General features: G+C 50.0%; 1 protein-coding gene and 1 pseudogene across 2 annotated transcripts in view; both read right to left on the bottom strand.

Moving 5' to 3' along the window:
* Vgll4 (vestigial like family member 4) overlaps positions 1 to 14,911 on the bottom strand; it is a 99,096-nt gene extending 84,185 nt beyond the window's left edge. The window contains exons 1-2 of one of the 2 annotated variants that reach the window (XM_003462731.5): positions 14,779 to 14,911; positions 2,436 to 2,511 (exon numbers count right to left, since the gene is read on the bottom strand). In XM_003462731.5, coding sequence (XP_003462779.1) covers positions 2,436 to 2,499 — 64 coding nt within the window. In that variant the 5' untranslated portion in view covers positions 2,500 to 2,511; positions 14,779 to 14,911. Of the gene's footprint in view, positions 1 to 2,435; positions 2,512 to 14,287; positions 14,465 to 14,778 lie in introns of those variants that run through there. The other variant, XM_013144505.3, reaches the window with a different exon arrangement.
* Positions 2,530 to 14,274, bottom strand: LOC134473511 (large ribosomal subunit protein uL22-like; annotated as a pseudogene).
* Positions 14,912 to 17,931: the final 3,020 nt, after the last annotated feature.

Raw genomic sequence — 17,931 nt, 5'->3', positions numbered from 1 at the left:
ACATCCCTGCAGAGCACACAGCCCAAGAGTCTGTCTGCAGATTCATCCCTGAGCCAGGGACTGTCCCCTTATGGCCTTCTCGTGTGGCTCATAGAGTTGGAAACCAGGCAGATCTCCAAGCTGATCAAAATTTCTGACCCAGAGGCTGAAAAGGAGAGGGGAAAAGGAAGAGGAAAAAACCCTTTTTACTCAACCCTCCAGGGTAGAGTGGTCATGCCCTCTACTTTCCCTGATTACAGCCAGCACTGGAGTGCTTGTTCCTCTAACTAAACTCAGGTGCTAGACAACAGAGTCCAAGCGCTACCCCACAGGGGACAGGGATGCATAAGTCAGCTCTTTCAGTGGTCCACACAATGGGTTGGCAGCTGGTCAGGCCAGCCCTGCAGGCTGCGTCCTTAGAGGCAGGAAGGACCTGTGGTTGAAGGACTCTGTCCCTAGCCTGTGTCCCTGGGAATGACACACCAGGTCCTGAACTCAGCTTCCTTAGTGAGGAATAACTAAACTTCATCGTTAGGTATTTCTGTCAGCCTGCAAACCATCACTGAATCTGGGTGAACTATAAAGAGGTTTTGAAGCCAGGCATGGTGGCGCACATCTGTAATCCCAGCACTCCAGAGGCTGAGGCAGGAGGATCATGAGTTCAAACCCAGCCTGGGCTACATAGTAAGTTCAAGGTTCGATTATAACTCCATAGAAAGGCCCTGTCACAAACTAATAAACAAACAAAGGTTGGGGAAATCTCATGGCTGTCTTCCCGTCACTTCCCATAATGAGGACCTCGCGTGAGGGGTGACAAGGGGGAAAGGAACACAGTCACCTGGATTCAACCACAGCCCATAAGGTGCAATCAGAAGCCAATCAGTGCAGGGAGCAGCTCAAGGCAGCCCCAGCCAGGAAACATTAATCCGTACAAATACACGGCAGGCAAGTCGCATTGCTGCCTGTTGTTAACCAGGAAACTGAGGCTCATGAATCCAAAGGCTATCGAGCAGGCAGACCTCGCATCTCAAAGCCGCACACATACCAGGCTGCCAACTCACGAAATAAACCAGAAAGCTGGCAGCTTTGAAAATTTAACACTTCATAAAAGGTCAACCTGAAACCTTTTTTCTTAATATCTTAAATCTAAGGAAGGAAGGTAACAGCTCCCAGTCTTTTAATCTAGAAGATACAAGAGCAAAATTACTAAAAATAAAATATTTTGTAATCACTGAAATATCTGCGGTACGGTGGCCTCCAGTGACGACCGGCCTGATACACAAACAACTTGGGTTATGACCAGACTGCACTCATGACCAAAGCCTTAGCTATGATCTGAATACCAGCCCCAGGTGCTTCCAGGGGGTCTCCAACAAGACTGAACCCTTAAAGAGCTCTGGAAGGAACAGCCTTTCCTGTATGGGGTAGTTTGAGAAATCCTGGGCAGTGTCTCCTTAAGGACACTGAGATCTGCCTGAAAGCAGGAGAGAGACCTGATGGCTGTGGGGAGAAGCCTGAGCCTTCAGCTGACCGTGTGAGCTACAAGCAGCCTCAGGAATGAACTGAGTTTCGCAGTCAAGGGTCTACTGTTATGTTGTTAAGGATTCACCACGTTACTGCAGTTCTTTGTACCAGCATGAAGTGCCCTGTCCTTCCTTCTTGGTCAGTTTTCAAATTATGAAAAAACAGAATTGTAGAGGCCGGGGATTTAGTTCAGCGGCATAAGCTCCTGCCTGGCAAGCATGAGGTCGTGAGTTCAGTCCCCGGTACCAAAAAATCCCCCAGAGTTATAGCTAGGCATGGTGACACATACCTTGTAATCCCAGCACTCTGGAAGGCTGAGGCAGGAGGATCACAAATTCAAGCCCAACCTGGGCAACAATAGTAATTCTAGCAATGCTGTTCAGTGAGTTAATTTTTCTTTGAGAAAGGGTCTCACTGTGTAGTCCAGGCTGGTCTTGAACTCACAACGATCCTCTTGCCTCAGGCTCCTAAGTGCTAGAATTACAGGCTTGCACCATCATGCCCAACATAAGTAATTTTAACCTTAAACAAGAACACTGTGAAAACAAATACACTTTAGAATAAACAATAATCTCTCAAATCTGGTGTTTTCCCCCTTTACCTGACCACCACGCAAGGGAAGGGGTCTTCTCCCCCCAGAATTTCTGTGACTACGGGTGGGCATGCAGCTCAGTGATGAGCGCTTGCCTGGCATGTGCTGGGTCCCGGGCTCCATTCCCAGCACTACTAAAGCAAGAAAAACACATTCTGGTTCTCAAAAACAGCAACAAAGAATGAGAATGTCAAGCTGTTGTCTCTGAGGAAACCACCAAAACCAACAGCCTCTAGACCAAAACCGTGTAGGGAAGCTAGTGGTTTTAATTCACTGTGCGGGCAAGGCACACTAGGAAAAGCATTTACACAGACTCCTTTAAAACACATTTCTGACTTACGCTTTTCATCATCAGCGTGCACCAGAGACGCGGCCCTGGACAAGACATCCAACGGTGTCTCCATTCCTGACTCAGCCTAAAAGGAAAAAGGAGAAGTGGAAGAAAATGTAAACAGAATTCCAAAGGCACTTTCAGCATTTCAGTAGTTAGCAGGGGGCTGGAGGCACAGCCTGGGTGACCGCAGGGTCCATGCCTGCCCAGGAGGAATCCCAGGCCACCCAGGAAGGCTTCCTCCTGCAGGCAGGAGGGGCACTTGCTCTAAACAGGGATGGGTTCAGTTCCATGCCACCCTGTCCACGCTGCTGAGCCCTGCCAAGGCCAGCAGTCTCCTCTGCCTGCCCATGTGCTGAGTGTCAGGGATGCTCAGGGGCACGGACGCCACCACACCTGTAACCCGTGCCCACAGAGGGGGCCCTGCACTGCTGGGCTTGGGTTGTTCGTTTTTCACTGAGACAGCCTCTCTGGCTGAAAGTCACCAGAAGCATTAGAGAGGGCTTCAACTCAACCAGGGTGCCCCAGGAAATCCATGACATGACATAAACAATCTTTTAAAATTGATAGGAATCTTTTTTTTTTTTTTAGTTTTTGGTTTTTGGAGACGGGGTCTTGCTATGTAGTTCAGGCTGGTTTTGAATTCACTACGTTGAGCTCAATTCGGTTGATTCTCCTGTCTCAGTATCTTGAGGGCTGGAATTCCTGAAGCACATCACTACACTCCAGTGGAATCATTATCCTTTGTGGTAATGTGGTAATCCTATCACTACTCTGAGTACCTGTTTGTTAGCTGATGTTTGTTTGCAATGCTAGAGACCAAACCTAGGGACTTTAGGGACCTCTATCTCCGCAGGCTCACACAAACTCCCACTGAGCTACACCATCACAGCCACCCACTGTCATACTTTTTTTTTTGTCTTTTTCCTTTTTTTATCGGTACCAGGGATCGAACTCACGACTGCCTGCTTGCAAGGCAGGCGCTTATGCCACTGAGCTAAATCCCCAGCCCCCCACTGTCATACTTTTAAAAGAAGACTAGATGCTTATTTTGAATTCTAGTCCCTCTGATTACAGCACACCTACAAAAGCAAAGCCACAGCCAGGTGTAGTAGCCATGCCTGTAATCCCTGCACTCAGGAGGCTGAGGTAGGAGGAAAGTCATGAGTTTGAGGCCAGCATGGACTTCATAATGAGTTCAAAGCTGGCTTCAACTACATAGTGAGACCTTGTCTCAGAAGAAAAAAAAGCTGCTAAAGAATCAAAGAGCCCAGGGGGCTGGGGATTTAGCTCAGCGGAATAAGCGCCTGCCTTGCAAGCGCACAGTCGTGAGTTCAATTCCTGGTACAGATAAAAAAAAAAAAAAAAAGAATCAAAGAGCCCAAGAAAACCAGGCTACATTTGCCCGTTTGCTTTTGCTGAGCTGCTAGATTCACACCCACAGCCATGAAGGGACATGCACGCTCATCAGCTGCCAGGGGATCAGTCTTCACCAGCAGCACTTACTCTGAGTTCTCCAGCATCTACAGATGACTGTGCATGCATGCTGCAGCCTCAAGAAGGACAGTGAGCCTGCACCTGGAAGCATGTAGTCTGCACCGCACGCCCAGCAGCGCCCACGGCCTCCCTCGCTGCCTTCAGTCTGCATGGCAGATGCAGCCACAAGAACTGAGTTCCAACCAGTGCTTTTCAAAGCACTTTGCTGGATGTTTCTAGTTTATAAGCAAAACATTTTGCTACAGTGAAGAAGTCTGGGGAGCCAGGCATGGTGGCACACACCTAATTCTACTTTGTAATTCCAGCACTTGGGAGAAAGAGGTAGGAAGATCACAAGTTCAAGCCTAGCCTGGTCGACATACTGACTTGGCAAGACCCTGTCTCAAAATAAAAATTATTAAAAGCATGAAAAGCGGTGGGGATATAGCTCAGTGCAGTATTAAAAATACCTAGTATTCATACCCAGTATTAAAAAAGAGAGAGAGAAAGCAAAGTTTGTGGTGTTCACATTCCTAATGCTCTCTGTAAAACGGAAAATACCACATCCTCAGGAGGATTTGAGAATTTGCTTAAAAGTAAAGAAAACAAAAAACAATTTGGGACCCAATGATAGGAAAAGGCCTGCTTGACTCCTAAGAGCTGGGTAACATTCTCTTCATCCAGCCAGTTTCCTTCACAGGCAAGTCCCAGGTTCGAAGTCTGGAGCCTCTACATAAGGGACTGCAGACAGTGCTGTACCCTCGACACAGGACCAAACTACTGCGCCTTCCCTGTGAAGCTGATGGGCAGGGCCTTCCACACTCCAAGCCCAAATCTGTATGATTTAGCATCTGCCTCAAGTTAGGCACATCATGCAAAGAATCAGCAAAGAATGCCTCCAAAGACACAATGGAGCAGACCCAGAATTCTGGCACAGATCAGATATTTACACTGATTCAGAGAGTGGGAGACCTCAACCCCCAGCAAACTTCCCTCAAAGGAGACAGAGAAGAGATCTGGTGTCTAAGGCTCCTCAGCAGGGCACCTGGCAGGGTGAAGCCAACCAAGTGTGAACTACACAAGCACTCCAAGTCCAACAGGGTACCCAGAGAGGCTGGAGAGACAAAATGAGGGGACAGTGGGATGATCTTGTTTGGAAAGTGTCCCGGAGAGGGGTGGCCACAGGCAAGATTAACAAGAGATCACAGGGGCTGGTATGCAGCTCAGTGGAGAGCACTTGCCTAGCAGGCGCCCCTGGGTTCCGTGATCAGCACCAAATAAACAAAAGAGAGAGAATCAGAGCATACAGAATACACCTTGGAACTCAAATGTGTATTTTATGATAAAAGATCACTGTTTGTTCAGTTGCTAACCTTGTGAACATCTATTTTTTGTCTGTCTGGCTGTGTGTCCCAGGGCCACCTCAAGGGGTCTGTCTCGGGCTCCCATCCCCACACTGTTGCCCTCCTCTCCTGGGGCAGCCACACTGAACCACAGCAACGACTAGGAAGCTGAGTTCGGCCAGGCAGCACCCTGCGGACTCAGGAAGGAGCCAGACAGCGGCCAGTGACCTGGGCTGCCCCTGAGCAGCAGGGACATGCCACTAACGCCACTTCAGTTGAGAAGTTCCTCGCAGGCCAGGCAGGAAGGTCTGACAAGAAGGGGTGAAGCGAGGAGATCCGGGAGCTTGTGCAGGAACCAGGTGTGAGATAAGCACACTGCAGCACGGGTACAATAACACAGGTGGCAGGTAAGGTCAGGGACCGGCGTTATCGGCCTACAGAAGAACTAAGCAAACAGAGGTGGAGATAACAGTAATAAAGTCTTGTGAATTTTGCGCGTCAGTCAATATCCACACCCTGACATGCCAGGTAAAACATACTGACGGCGTGGGGAGGGAAGACAGCCACAGCACTTTTGGGGCAGTGGGAGGGCAGGAGGGCAGTGTCACAGCACTTGCTAGGGGTCACGATGTCACACGGAGACGTGCACAGGCACCTGGTTTCCAATCCAGGTCACCCTGGACACCCACCCACCTGAGTGTCTGCCGTTGAGCTCAGCTACCCCAAGCCCCAGGATCCCAGGAAGGAATCCTCTCTGGAAACTGACAGTGTTGCTAACTACTTCCTCCCACACAAACTCTCAGGTGTGATAATAATTATTTGTCAAGACACACAAACTATGCCCGGCATGATGGCACACACTTGTAATCCCAGCACTTGGGAGACTGAGGCAGAAGGACTGCTGCAAGATAGAGGCCAGCTGGGCTACATAGCAAGATCCTGTCTCAAAAAAAGACACACAAACACATTAAATAAAATGCAACTAACAGTAAACGTATCAAAGGAGTCATTCACTGATGCAGCGCCTGCTTATTAGCATGCAGGAGGCCCAGGTCCCTCCCCAGGGCTGAAGCAAGCACAAAGAAAACAATGACACAACTTCCTGTATTGAAGAAAAAAAAAGCAACGATCACACTTTCAGCAGACGGCCTGGGACAATTTCCCTGAAGAGAGTCAGAGAAGCAAGATTGAAAGGATGAGGGGACTTCAGGCTGCAGGGACTTCACACAGGAAAGCAGGAAAAACCCTTTGGGGCCCGGGTTCCACAACAGGGGGCTTCAGACCTGGCCAATACTCCCCTTTATCAGCTGCCCCTATTATCAAATTACCCCTGTTTGGAAAGCACAGCCCACCGAAGCCCATCCCAGTAACATCTTCCAATTCCCACAGCGAATTTTACCTTGTAACTTAGTGACACCAAAAGCAAAGCCACCTGGCCCTTGGGACCTCTGGGATCTGACGACAGCTCTGCAGTGACAGGAAGCCACAGAGCATACAGGAGGACAGGCTGCCTCTCTCCACGCCTCCCGTAAGTTAGGAGCATAAATCGTTGGGAATCAGACACACAGTTTTGTTGTGCAGGGCTTCTTCATTTGTTTTCCAGTAATGTCCAAATATGGGCTCAGGCAGCCCACCTTCCTTTCCTGTAAGTCTTGCCTCCAATATTATGTTTTTCCAAACAGCTTAAAAGGTTAGGGAGGAGGAAAGGACAGGTCATCAGTTCTAAAGTTAGGAAAATGTGATGGCGTTCAGTGCTAATGCCCAGTTCAGCTACAAACGTGGAAGCCGACACTCTGGCCTTCCAGGGAGAGCTGTCACTTTCTGGCCAGTGAAGGGGACAAGAGCTCTAGTCCTCGGAAGTAGATTCATCACTTTTTCCATGCCAGGGAGTGGAATTCCAAGATGCATCCTGGAAGTTTCCCAGGAGGGACCCAAGGTGAAAGCAACACCATGAGGGCCTCAGTCCCCGCCCTGCAGCACCTACAGTGTCACCCAGGAGTGGATGAGAACACAGAAAATCAACCCTGGCCACAGTGGACGCTGTCTAGGGTAGCGGAGTCACGCTCAAACTGCTTCCTGTCCCTGATACCCAGGCCCCAGCCACACGTCAGGACCTGGGAAGTGTTGCTGTCCTAGGACACCAATGGCCTCTCCGACTCCACGTCGCCTGATCCTACTGGCCCTGCTCCTGCTGCAGTCGAACTCCATCTCTGTGAGAGACCTTCCCAGGCCATCTACTTCACCCCAGCTCATGGTGCAAGAGAAATGACAAACTGGAAGTTTGAACCACCACGTTACAGAAATGGTTGGGTGGCGTCTTCGGCTGCCAAGAATTTAGAAATATGCATGTGTAGTAACACACCTGTCATCTAGCACACTTGGGAGGCTGAGTCAGGAGGATTCCGAGTCCAAGTCCAGCCTGGGCAACTGAGCAACTTAGTGAGTCCTTGTTTAAAAACAAAACGAAACGAAACACACTGGGGATGTATCTTACCACAATGACCTGGGTCCTGGGTTCAACCCCAAGGACTAGGAAAAAAAGAGAATGCAGAGGTGCTCAAGAGATGTCTCCTATTTCTGTGGTACATGGTGAGCAGACATCACAGAAAGGAAAGGGTAACTCTACCATGCAGCCAACATGGCCCAACAGGAGTGACAGCCTGAGGTCATGAAGAGGAAAAAAACTGGACTACACACAATCGGGATTCCACCGCATGGCTCCCTCCCCGAGGCCTTCTGCTGTACCCACAGCAGCCTGCAGCCCGCAGCTCCCGAGCCCACGGTGAAGGAGCACTGCCCTGGTACACATGGCCGAACCCACTGTGCAGACTAAATGACTATGAGACTAAAAGCGCTATGAAGATGCACAATCTGTCACTCTGCTACCACCACCGTCACACACCCGTGTGGCACACGCTTTTTCAAAATCTGTATCAATGACCTGACTGGTTTCCTACCACCAAACCATCAGTCAGACCATACAGGCAAGTCCGACTCTTCCACTCCAGGTGAAAAACCCAGAAACCAAGAACAGCTAACTTCAGAAAGCTAAGCCTGGAATCCAAGCTCCAAGCTCCCCAGCCAATGACAGTTTTACTATGATTTTTAATTTAGTTTCACTGACATGTATTTCAAATGACAGGTAAAGACACAGCAGTTGCACGTGTTCGTGGGTGCTGTGAAGCCCTCGATGTATTTACACGCTGTCTAATGTTTAAGTCAGGGTAAACACACCTAGCTCCTCACACAATTACTGTTTCCTCACAGTCAGGTCGTTCAGAACCCTTTCTTAGAGCTCTCCGGGTCACACTCTCCCGTCACCAGCTGTGCCACAGGTCACAGAACTCTCGCTCCCACCCCAGCAGAATTTGGCGCCCACAGATCAGCCCTTCCCTGTCTCTACCGCCTCCTTCCTAGTTATGCGATCAAGTTGACAGGTGGTTTTTGGAGATAAGCATAGTGTAAGCTGGGGATATAGCTTAGTGGCACAGTGCCTGCCTGGCAATCGCAAGGTCGTGAGCTCGATCCTCAATACAAAAAGAATTACAAAAAGAATTAAAAAACTCATGTCAGCAACAAGGCTTCCAGCCCCATCCATGCCCAACACCACCCAACAGCACCACAGTCCCACAGCGGGCTACAGGAAACAAATCATCTCCTTCTCCACCTCTCGGCAGAACACAAAGCCAGGCCACATTTTCCCTGCTTTCGAGAGAAACAGGCACAGAGCCAACACAAGCAGAAACCAGGATGGGCAAGGGAAAAGGACTGCCACTGGCCAGGACAGATGTCACTCGCCACGACTGCAGCCTTAGGAACTCCAGTGGCCACGCTGACCACAGAACCTGGCCAAGCTGTGAGGACTCCAGGCTCCAAGGAACAGTGCCATGTGCAGGGTCATGCTCTAGAAACCCTGTGTGCAGCCCTACCGGTCACCTCAAGGGCCAGGTGGTGACACTGAAAACGTGCACCTGTGCTGCCACTTCCCACCCAGCCGTCCTCACCGCTCCCTCCTTGAAGCCACAAAGTCCAGCATGGAGCACCCTACTCAGAGACACGACCTGGCCAACTTCCATTTCCATCCAGCTTCTTCTCACCATGCAGGACATTTCTGGAAATACACAAGGAGACCAAACGGCTCAAATGGGACCAGCATACCCACCTGCTCCACATCTATTTCCACAGAATCCAAAATAAAAGTTTAATGGCGCACACCTGTAATCCCAGCACTCAGGAGGATTAAGGCAGGAGGCTCACCCTTAAATTCAAGGTCAGCCTGGGCTCCATAGTGAGTTCAATATATACAGCCAGACCCTGTCTCAAAGAACCACTCGCACGCACACTTAAAATCCAAAACCAAGCTTCTTGCGAGTGCTTGCCAACCTCCAACATAGGCCCAAGAGCGAAAGCTGTTCCCTTGGCAGCCATCCCCCACTGTCCTAGAAAGAGAAAAGAGCTGGTGGTGGCACAGGTAGGCCCCTTCCCCCGGGGTACCTCAGGCCCTCCCTGCAGGGGCAGGCTCTGGGTCAGCTGCCACCTCTGCCCAAGCTGCTGGTCCCCACCTCCTGTCACCCCCACGGACAGCAAAACCCAGAAGCCTATGACTGTATTACTCTGGGTGGAAACCTGAGGAATACTCAAACTTTTGTCTTTTCCCTTTTTTTTTTCTGGCAGCACTATAGATGGAAGCCAAGCTTCCCCCACACTAGCCACGTGTCTACCACAGCACTGTACCCTGGCCTCTACATGAGGTTTTTGGGTGCTAAATGGGCCTGAGGCTGGTCTCTGTGGACTCCTCAGCCCTCAGGTCAGGAGGGGGGTGTCGGGATCTTCAGTCCTCTCAAGGACCATGGCTACAGGAACTGTCAGGCAGTGCCGCTGGGCAATGAACATGATCGTCAGTTACTGGGGCACAGCCGCTCTCAGGGGCAACAGGGCAGATGCACAGCCATGTGACCCGAGGGCCAGCAGCAGCGCAGGCTCACAGCTACACACCTGGGCCGAGCTTCCCATGTGACCTCCCCAAGGCTCCCTACTCGGGCACACTTCTCTGCATCTCTAGGGCAGCCCTGGAGGTGACAGCAGGCCCACGCTAGCACTGCTGTCTGAGGGGCACAAATAAAGTCTAAGACTTACCCAGCAAACTGCCGCTTCTCATTACTTTCTAACACTGCTGCAGCCCACATAAAAATGACCCATGCGCTTCTGACTCACATTTAACTTACTATGAATCTAGCCTTTCTTTGTCTTCTCAAACCTCAGTTTGAGAAAGCAAAACATCATAGGACAGCAATACATGTATGCATTTACAGCACCCACCCACGTTTACAGCAGCACAATTCATAAAGGTTAAATCTTGGAATCATCCTGTATGTCCACTGGCAGATGAGTGGATAAAGGAAATGTGGTATTTATACACAATGGAGTACCACTCTGCCGTACAGAAGGACAAGCTTAAGCTGCCTGTAGGGAAACAGATGCACCTTGAGACTATAATGTCAAGTGAAATAGATCAGACACACTGCCTATCACATATATGAGAAACCCAAAGTACAAAGCACAAAACAAAAGATCACAGGAAACAAGCAGATGGATCTTTTACAACAAGGAAGAGCACCAAAAGATAGTGGGAAGGGGATGGAAAGAAAATTAAGATGGATTGTGTGCATGGACAACTCCACACAGGAAATGAAAGGGAGCTAATAAAAACAAACATTCAAAACAGTAAGAGATAGGTAGGAACTTCATCCTAGCCCAGGCTGGTGAACTCCCTGGAAGTCTAACTCTCCATGATGCCTACATCTCAACCCTGGGCCTCTAAGGCCCAGCGGACACCATCTACCTCAGGACATCATTAAGTCAGTTGACACCATGAGCCAGCAAATCGATCAGTTTTCATCATGCACTGTAATCCTGTTCTATAAAATCACATACACTGAGCTAACTGCCTTCTAGCCTCCGGTCACATTTTTGTCAACTTTCAGGGCCAGGGATTTAGCTCAGCAGCACAAGCACCTGCCTGGCAAGCTCGAGGCCTTGAGATCGATTCCCGGTACCAAAAAAAAAGAGATGTGTGTTCTTTTATGTGTGCTCTTGTGTAAAGATCTCTGTCTTACTGAGTATCTATTGTTGACTCCTTAATGTTGAACTTGAGGCCAACAGCTTTGTAATTCATCCCCTAACAAAAGTAGTAGAGATTAAATCCAGGGCCTTTGTACTGAGTTACTTTTTCAGATAGGGTTTCTTTAAATTGCCCAGGCTGGGCTGGAATTTGTTTTTTCCTGTTTTGTTTTTTTATTTTGTTTTGGTTTTTTTACTAATAATGGCAAACATTACTTTTATTTGCATTTTTATGCATAATTTATTCCCATGCCCTAAGTTTTTGTTTCTTCGGTTTCTTCTGAGGTATTTTTTTCTTCTGTGCAACTTCCTCCTCTGGTTTAGGAACGATTTGTTCCTTTTCAGTGAGGATCATCTCAGTGTGGCAAGGGGAGCTCATGTATGGGTTAATCCAGCCACAAGCTCTGTAAGTAAGGCAGCCCATCTTGGGTGCTTTCTTCACCTGGATATGTGCAATGACCAGAGAATCTACATCTAAACCCGTAAGTTCAGCATTACTCTCTGCATTTTTAAGCATGTGCAGCAAAAATTCAGCACTCTTTTTGGGCCACTGACTCTGGGTTCAGCCCCACTGCTCGGCCTGGGCACACCTGGCAGCTCCACCACTGTAATGGTGGAAAAGCACACGTTGCTTCTTTAACGTGACACCCTTCAGAGATTTGGTGGACTTTTGGATATGCACACCCTTAATGGCCTGGGCAGTTTCATGGACATTCTTAAAGTGAACACAAAAATTTGAGCCTCTTGATTTGCATGATTTTGTGGGGTTTTCTGGGTCAGGAGAGTGACAAACCATTTTTACAGGTCACCTCAGGCCACTTAGAGGAAGAGGTGGGCTGGAATTTGTGATCTTCCTGCCTCAGCCTCCCTGTGTGCTACCACACTCAGCTTCAAACCAATCTTATTTAATACAAATTTTCTCCATAAAGCACACCATGTCCTTCTTGGCTGAGGAACCACAGAGAGCCCTTTGGCACCACATCTGGAGACAATGTCAACCCTCAAACTCACCAGCAAGCATGAATAAGTAAAAAGGGGCCCTGGATTCTATCTCCTCAGGAAGGTTCACATTGTGACCCCCCCCCCTAAGTCTCCCTTACCCTGTACTAGTCCAACAGTCCACCACACACAGCCCTTGCTCTGGGCTGCAAACAAATTTCAGTGGATAGACAAATCTGTAAATGCAAATAAGGGGGACCCAGGGTCTCTGGCCATCAGACCCATGACAGAAGGTCCAATGTACATCCCATATGGACAGCCTCCTTCTTGTTTCGTCTCCCTGGTTTCAATATATCTTGCACACCTTTGGCAGCTAGTACCAGCAAGACTAGTGACCCAGGCCCAAAGTTGTGTCTGTTTGTAATGTGGAGAGTTCCTAAGCTGCTTACAGATTGATGAGCAGTGGTATATTTGAATTCACTTTGCTCCTCTATTATACTCCCACACACTGGCTTCACTGCCTCCCAGTAGACTCCCTGGAAGAATCACAAACCAGCCTCAGCTGTCTTGCGTAAGTCCTCCACACACAAGACTGTCTTTCACCAGGTGCCCACATCTGCGGCAGCTCAGCTCAGGCTAGAAAGACAATCCTGTCTGTTAAGATCGCCACACAGGGTCATGCGCTTGACTTCTAGCCTTCTGAACTTACAGCTTATTTTATTGAGTCCTCGTTCAAGTTGTAAAGCAAATTTATTTTTATACTACTTATTATTAAAGCTAATTAAAAGTTCCATGACAAATGTATCCAAGAGCGATATCCAGAAGATACACAAAGTAAAAAAAAATTTTTTTGTGACTGTTTTAGAAATCGTTAGAGGCAAACAATAAGGTTGCTTTCATAAAGGAGTAAAAGGAATTTCTTAAAAGTGAGAAGCAGCCAGCATGGTAGTACACTCCTGTAATCCCAGTACTCTAGGAGGCTGTGGCAGGAGGATCACAAATTTTGAGTCCAGTCTGGGCACTAAGAGAGACAGCAAGGTTCTGTCCCAAAATAAAATATAATTGAATTGAATTTAAAAGACCAGGCAAGATAGCTCAGTACAAAGGCACTGGTTCAATCCTGGGGGCGAGGGGCTTGAGAACTTTTGGCTTCACAATTATGTCTGTAAGCAGTGTTAAAACCTTAAATTAAGGTCACAGTCTAAGTCGGTTGAGGAAAGTGGAAATGATTGTTTACAAAGCTCTTTCAAAACTTCAAAGACTTATAAATAACCTAATACAAAAAAATACATTCAAAGCACATTATTCTCTGTAACTTCTGAAACTGAGTTCTGGCACACACAGGAACAGGCTCTTACAAAGATTAAATCTAAGATTAAATTTCTGGTCAAAACCTAGTAGATAACTTAGACTGGACTCGAACTCAACCCTCCAGAAACAATAAGCCAGAGCTGTTTTCACTGCAACACTCACAGTTTTGGAATGCAGACCATGGTTATTTATAGCAGAATTATCTTCTTAATTATATTGTGTTTTGGTCAACAGAAAAATTGGTTTGCCCCTTCCAAACAAAAATCGAAGGCAGGGTGCCCAGAAGAGTGAGGGGGGAGGTGGCAGGGGAAATCGGCTGGGATGAAAATTTTGCCGGAGTCAAACAACAAATCGAGGGGTTTACATCATTTTCACCGCAGGGGAGATGATTTTTCTTTCACACAAGAAAAATAAAGGGGAAAAAACTCGACAGAACCGCGTCGGGTGTAATAAAGACTCTGCGGAGTACGGCGGGGCGTGTGGAGGTTACAAGGTCACAGCGGCGCTGGGACCTGGCGTCCACTCGTGGGCCCCGATCACGCGCAGAGGCCTCACGCGCCGCGCAGGAACAATGACCTCGCAGGACCGACAGGGACCCTGGCAACCAGGGCGCGAATGGGTATGTGGCACTCACGCGGCCTGCAACCCGACCTGCAGAGTCTGTGTACAAACCGGGTTTTTCTGTTTTGGGGCGTCTTGGCTGTTCCCGGACAGAATGCCGAGCCTGCTTTTTCGTCCACGGCAGCCTTGGGTCCAAAAAGCGATCTTCCAACTCCAAAGCGGGGCCAGCACCTTCCCACCGGGCCGGCGTGGGAGCCAGGCCCGTCCGCCCGCCCGTCCCGGTGCCCACGGAGGCTACACCACTGGGAACGCGGCGCGGATCAAAGCGAAACTGGTTTACTGGCCGCGCTCCCGTCGCGAGCCTGCGCCAGCCGCGCACAGCAGACCGAGTCGCCGCCCTGGCCGGCGCTGTCACCCACGGGGACCCAGGAAGGGGGCGCTGCGGCGAGGCCTACGCGGGAGGCGGGGTCGGTGCCGGCTGGGGCTGGAAGCGCGGAATCCGGGTTTCCCAACCGCACCGCCTGCACCGCGGCCCCGAGACCCCGTTCCCCCACATGAGCCCCGCGGCCCGCAGAGACACCCAGCGCGCCCGTCCCACTCACCGCCAGCGCTCGGCTAGCTCCGGCCCCGCGGGGCGCACGGGGCGCGCGGACAGCAGCGCAAGGAATCCGCGGAATGAGCGCCGCCCGCAGCGCGGACCCCGCCCCGCCCGGGCACGCCCCGGGCACGCCTCCGTCCGTACACGCCCCCAGGACACGCCGGGCACGCCCCAGGGCACGCCCCTCGCAGGTGGGCGGTGCGCAGGTGAGCGCAGGGCGGGGCCCGGAGTCGAACGCGCGTTAGGCTAGGAACGCATCCTGGGCGCGCGCGGGGAGCGCGTGCCCAGGAGTCGCGCGCACCCGGGAGGTTCCGCGACCCGGACCCGCAATCCTGCGCGCAACTGAGTCCCGGAGCGCGATCTTTCCAAGCCGCGCCACGTCTCTGAGCGCACCGCGCCACGATCGGAGTAGGCGCGGTAGGGAGGGGCACGGGGCGCGCTCCCGACGCGCGGGCTGGGGGACGGCCGGCCGTGACCGAGCACGGGCCCGGCTTCTCCCGCGCTTCCCGCCCCGCTGGGTCGCGGGTGCGGGCTTGCACGTCTGGAGCGGCCTCCGCTGCGTCCACAATTGGGAACGCAGTGCTGCACTCTGCCCGCGAGAACTTAAACAGAAGCGGCCTCCTGGGCTGCCACGTGCTCCGGAACGCCGCGCACAGGGACCAGAAAGGCCAGGAGTCGACCCCAGCTCGCGGGAGCGCGGGGAGAAGACTCGCGCCGCCCTGGTGGACTGGGGAGCTGAGAGGTGGCCCCCGAGGAACACACAGGTCACCCCAAGGTCGCCCCCCAGTTGTCTCGGGTAAACTCACCTATGAGCACCAGAGGCCTGCCGGATTTTCCGTCGATGTTTTTGCTCTATTTTAATCAGCAGCCTCAGAGCAGAAAAAGAAACTCCGAGAAAGACCGCGAACAGGCGAGACTCATCCTGCCAAGACGGATGGGGATGAGGAAAGGATGGGCACATCTGGGCACACTCCCGGAAGTGTGGCAAGGAGAAAGGGGTTTGGAGCTAGACAGAGCTGGACTGAATGCCAGCGCCACATTTATTCAGCACTGCGCTCCGGGGCGAGTCTTCAAGCCTGAGACAAAATGTCTCTCCCCTGCAAGCAGAGGACACTGCCCCTTTTCAGGAACCCTCGCAGGGACGGGGTAAGGGGATGCAGTGGCCACCGCCGCCTCCCTCTCCCCAGACCTAAGTCCGGCCCGCTGGACGCTGAGTAAGCAAACATTCACCTTCCCGGGATAGGGGGAGCGGTTTGTCCAAGTGACAGAAGTCACAGCTGCACCTTGACAGCAGCAGCCCCACTTGAGCGGCGCGTCGGCCTTGCCATGTCTGTGCCCCAAAGTGATTTCCATTAGGGGTCAGCACAGAGGTCCAGACACTGCCTCTCTAATGCCCCGCACTGCCTGGAGGACCGAGTTCTGCCCATAAATCAGGGGGCCGCGGCAGCCGGGTGGGACTAAGCTCTGAGCTCTGCCTGATGAATCTGCGCCTTCCTTCATTGGCCTGTGTTCTAGCCATGTGGAGGAGATGTGCGCACCTACATGCGTACACACACGCACAGGTTCCCGTACAGAAGGGACCCTGGCTGAACCGAGACAATGTGAAATGCCAAAAGATAGCCCATTTGTAACATTAAAAATAAAATGAAAAATATGCCTGCCCTAAAATTATACTTAAAAAATCATAAGCCAGGCATAGTCATATGGACCTATGGTCAATGCTTTTAGGAGGCTGAGGCAGGACCAATACAGCAAGACACTGTTACCAAAAAATTCAGGAATGATATCATAATTTAGGATCACTGACTGGGATCACAAGCCTGGGGGAGGACAATCTGGTTTACACGTAGGCCTGGCTTTGAGGACAAGGTCCTAGTCTGGGGGTGATAGGTTTACTACTAAAATTATTTAAATTGTGGTTGCACAACAGCACAAATGTAATTAATGCCACTGAACTGTACATTTACAAATGGCTAAAAAGAGGCCAGCACAGTGGTGTGCACCTGTAGCCCCCAGCTATGCAGGAAGCTGAGGGAGGAGGACCTCTTGAGCCTAGGAGTTCAGGAATTGCCTGGGCAACACAGCAAGACCCTGACTCAAAAATAAATTTTTGACTAGCATGTGCAAGGCCCTGAGTTCAATCCTTAGTACCAGCAACAACAACAACAATAAGAAACATGTAAAATATATCTAAGTTAAAAAAAATCTAAGGAAAAAAGTGGGCAAATGAAACTAACATAGCCCATTAAATAAAGGCAGATTGCACATAGACTGCTGATGAGAATTTTTTCTTTTTTTTTTTCAGTTTTTTTTTTTAAAGAAAAGGAAACAAAAGAATACATAGAGATTTTTAAAAAGGTAGAAATAATACAAACTTACAGAAAAACAAACAGTAAGAAATTGCTGGTTGATAAGTTACACATTGTCATCTTAGAAATAGCTGTTCATGTTATAGAATTAAAGTATTTAGAATGACATTCATAAAGTGACACTACAAACCCTTCTGCTCTATGATCAAACAAGAGCTCAGTAATATGGTTATAATGGTAATAGTCCTACACATTTGTTTTACATCTCAAAGAGGGTAAGATTAAACATATCAAAACAGAACATAGCAGTTGAAAAAACAATTTAAAGAAATAGATAGGGTCTCACCAAGTAAACCAGATTGGTCTTGAACTCATGTATGTAGCCCAGGCTGGCCTCAAACACACAGCAATCCCCCGCCTCAGCCTCTTAAGTGCTGGGATTACAGGCATGCGCCACCACAGCTGGCTTGGACAATGCATTCCAAAACTTATATCCAAAAGGACTTTATAAGTGCCACAGTTTATTTTCAAAATATTAATTTTTAAAAAATCAAGGACATGTGTGTCCAGAGGCTGGCCAAGGTGGTCACAGTGTGAGCCCGAGTGTGACCGCCTGGGGAGGCCATGCCCACCCTGTCCTGTCTGCTCTCACCAAGTCTGAGGCTTCCTTTTGTTTCAGTGAAGAGGAAGAAGGGCCTCTACAGGCAGTGCTGCGTGTCCACCGTGTGTGACAGTGCCATGGCCTTTTCTAGTTCCAGCCCTGTGCCCAGGAGCCCCTGCCGCTTTGGCCAGGGGCTCATACTTCTCCTAATACAGAAATTGCTGCCATCAGATTGCAGGAAGTCACC

Source organism: Cavia porcellus, unplaced genomic scaffold (genome assembly GCF_034190915.1).
Source record: "Cavia porcellus strain 051 isolate PalLab524CR breed Dunkin Hartley unplaced genomic scaffold, mCavPor4.1 scaffold_27, whole genome shotgun sequence".
Classification (NCBI taxonomy): Eukaryota; Metazoa; Chordata; class Mammalia; order Rodentia; family Caviidae; genus Cavia; species Cavia porcellus.
The sequence above is the reverse complement of the archived record's forward strand: the minus strand, read 5'-3'. Positions and strand labels throughout refer to the sequence as shown.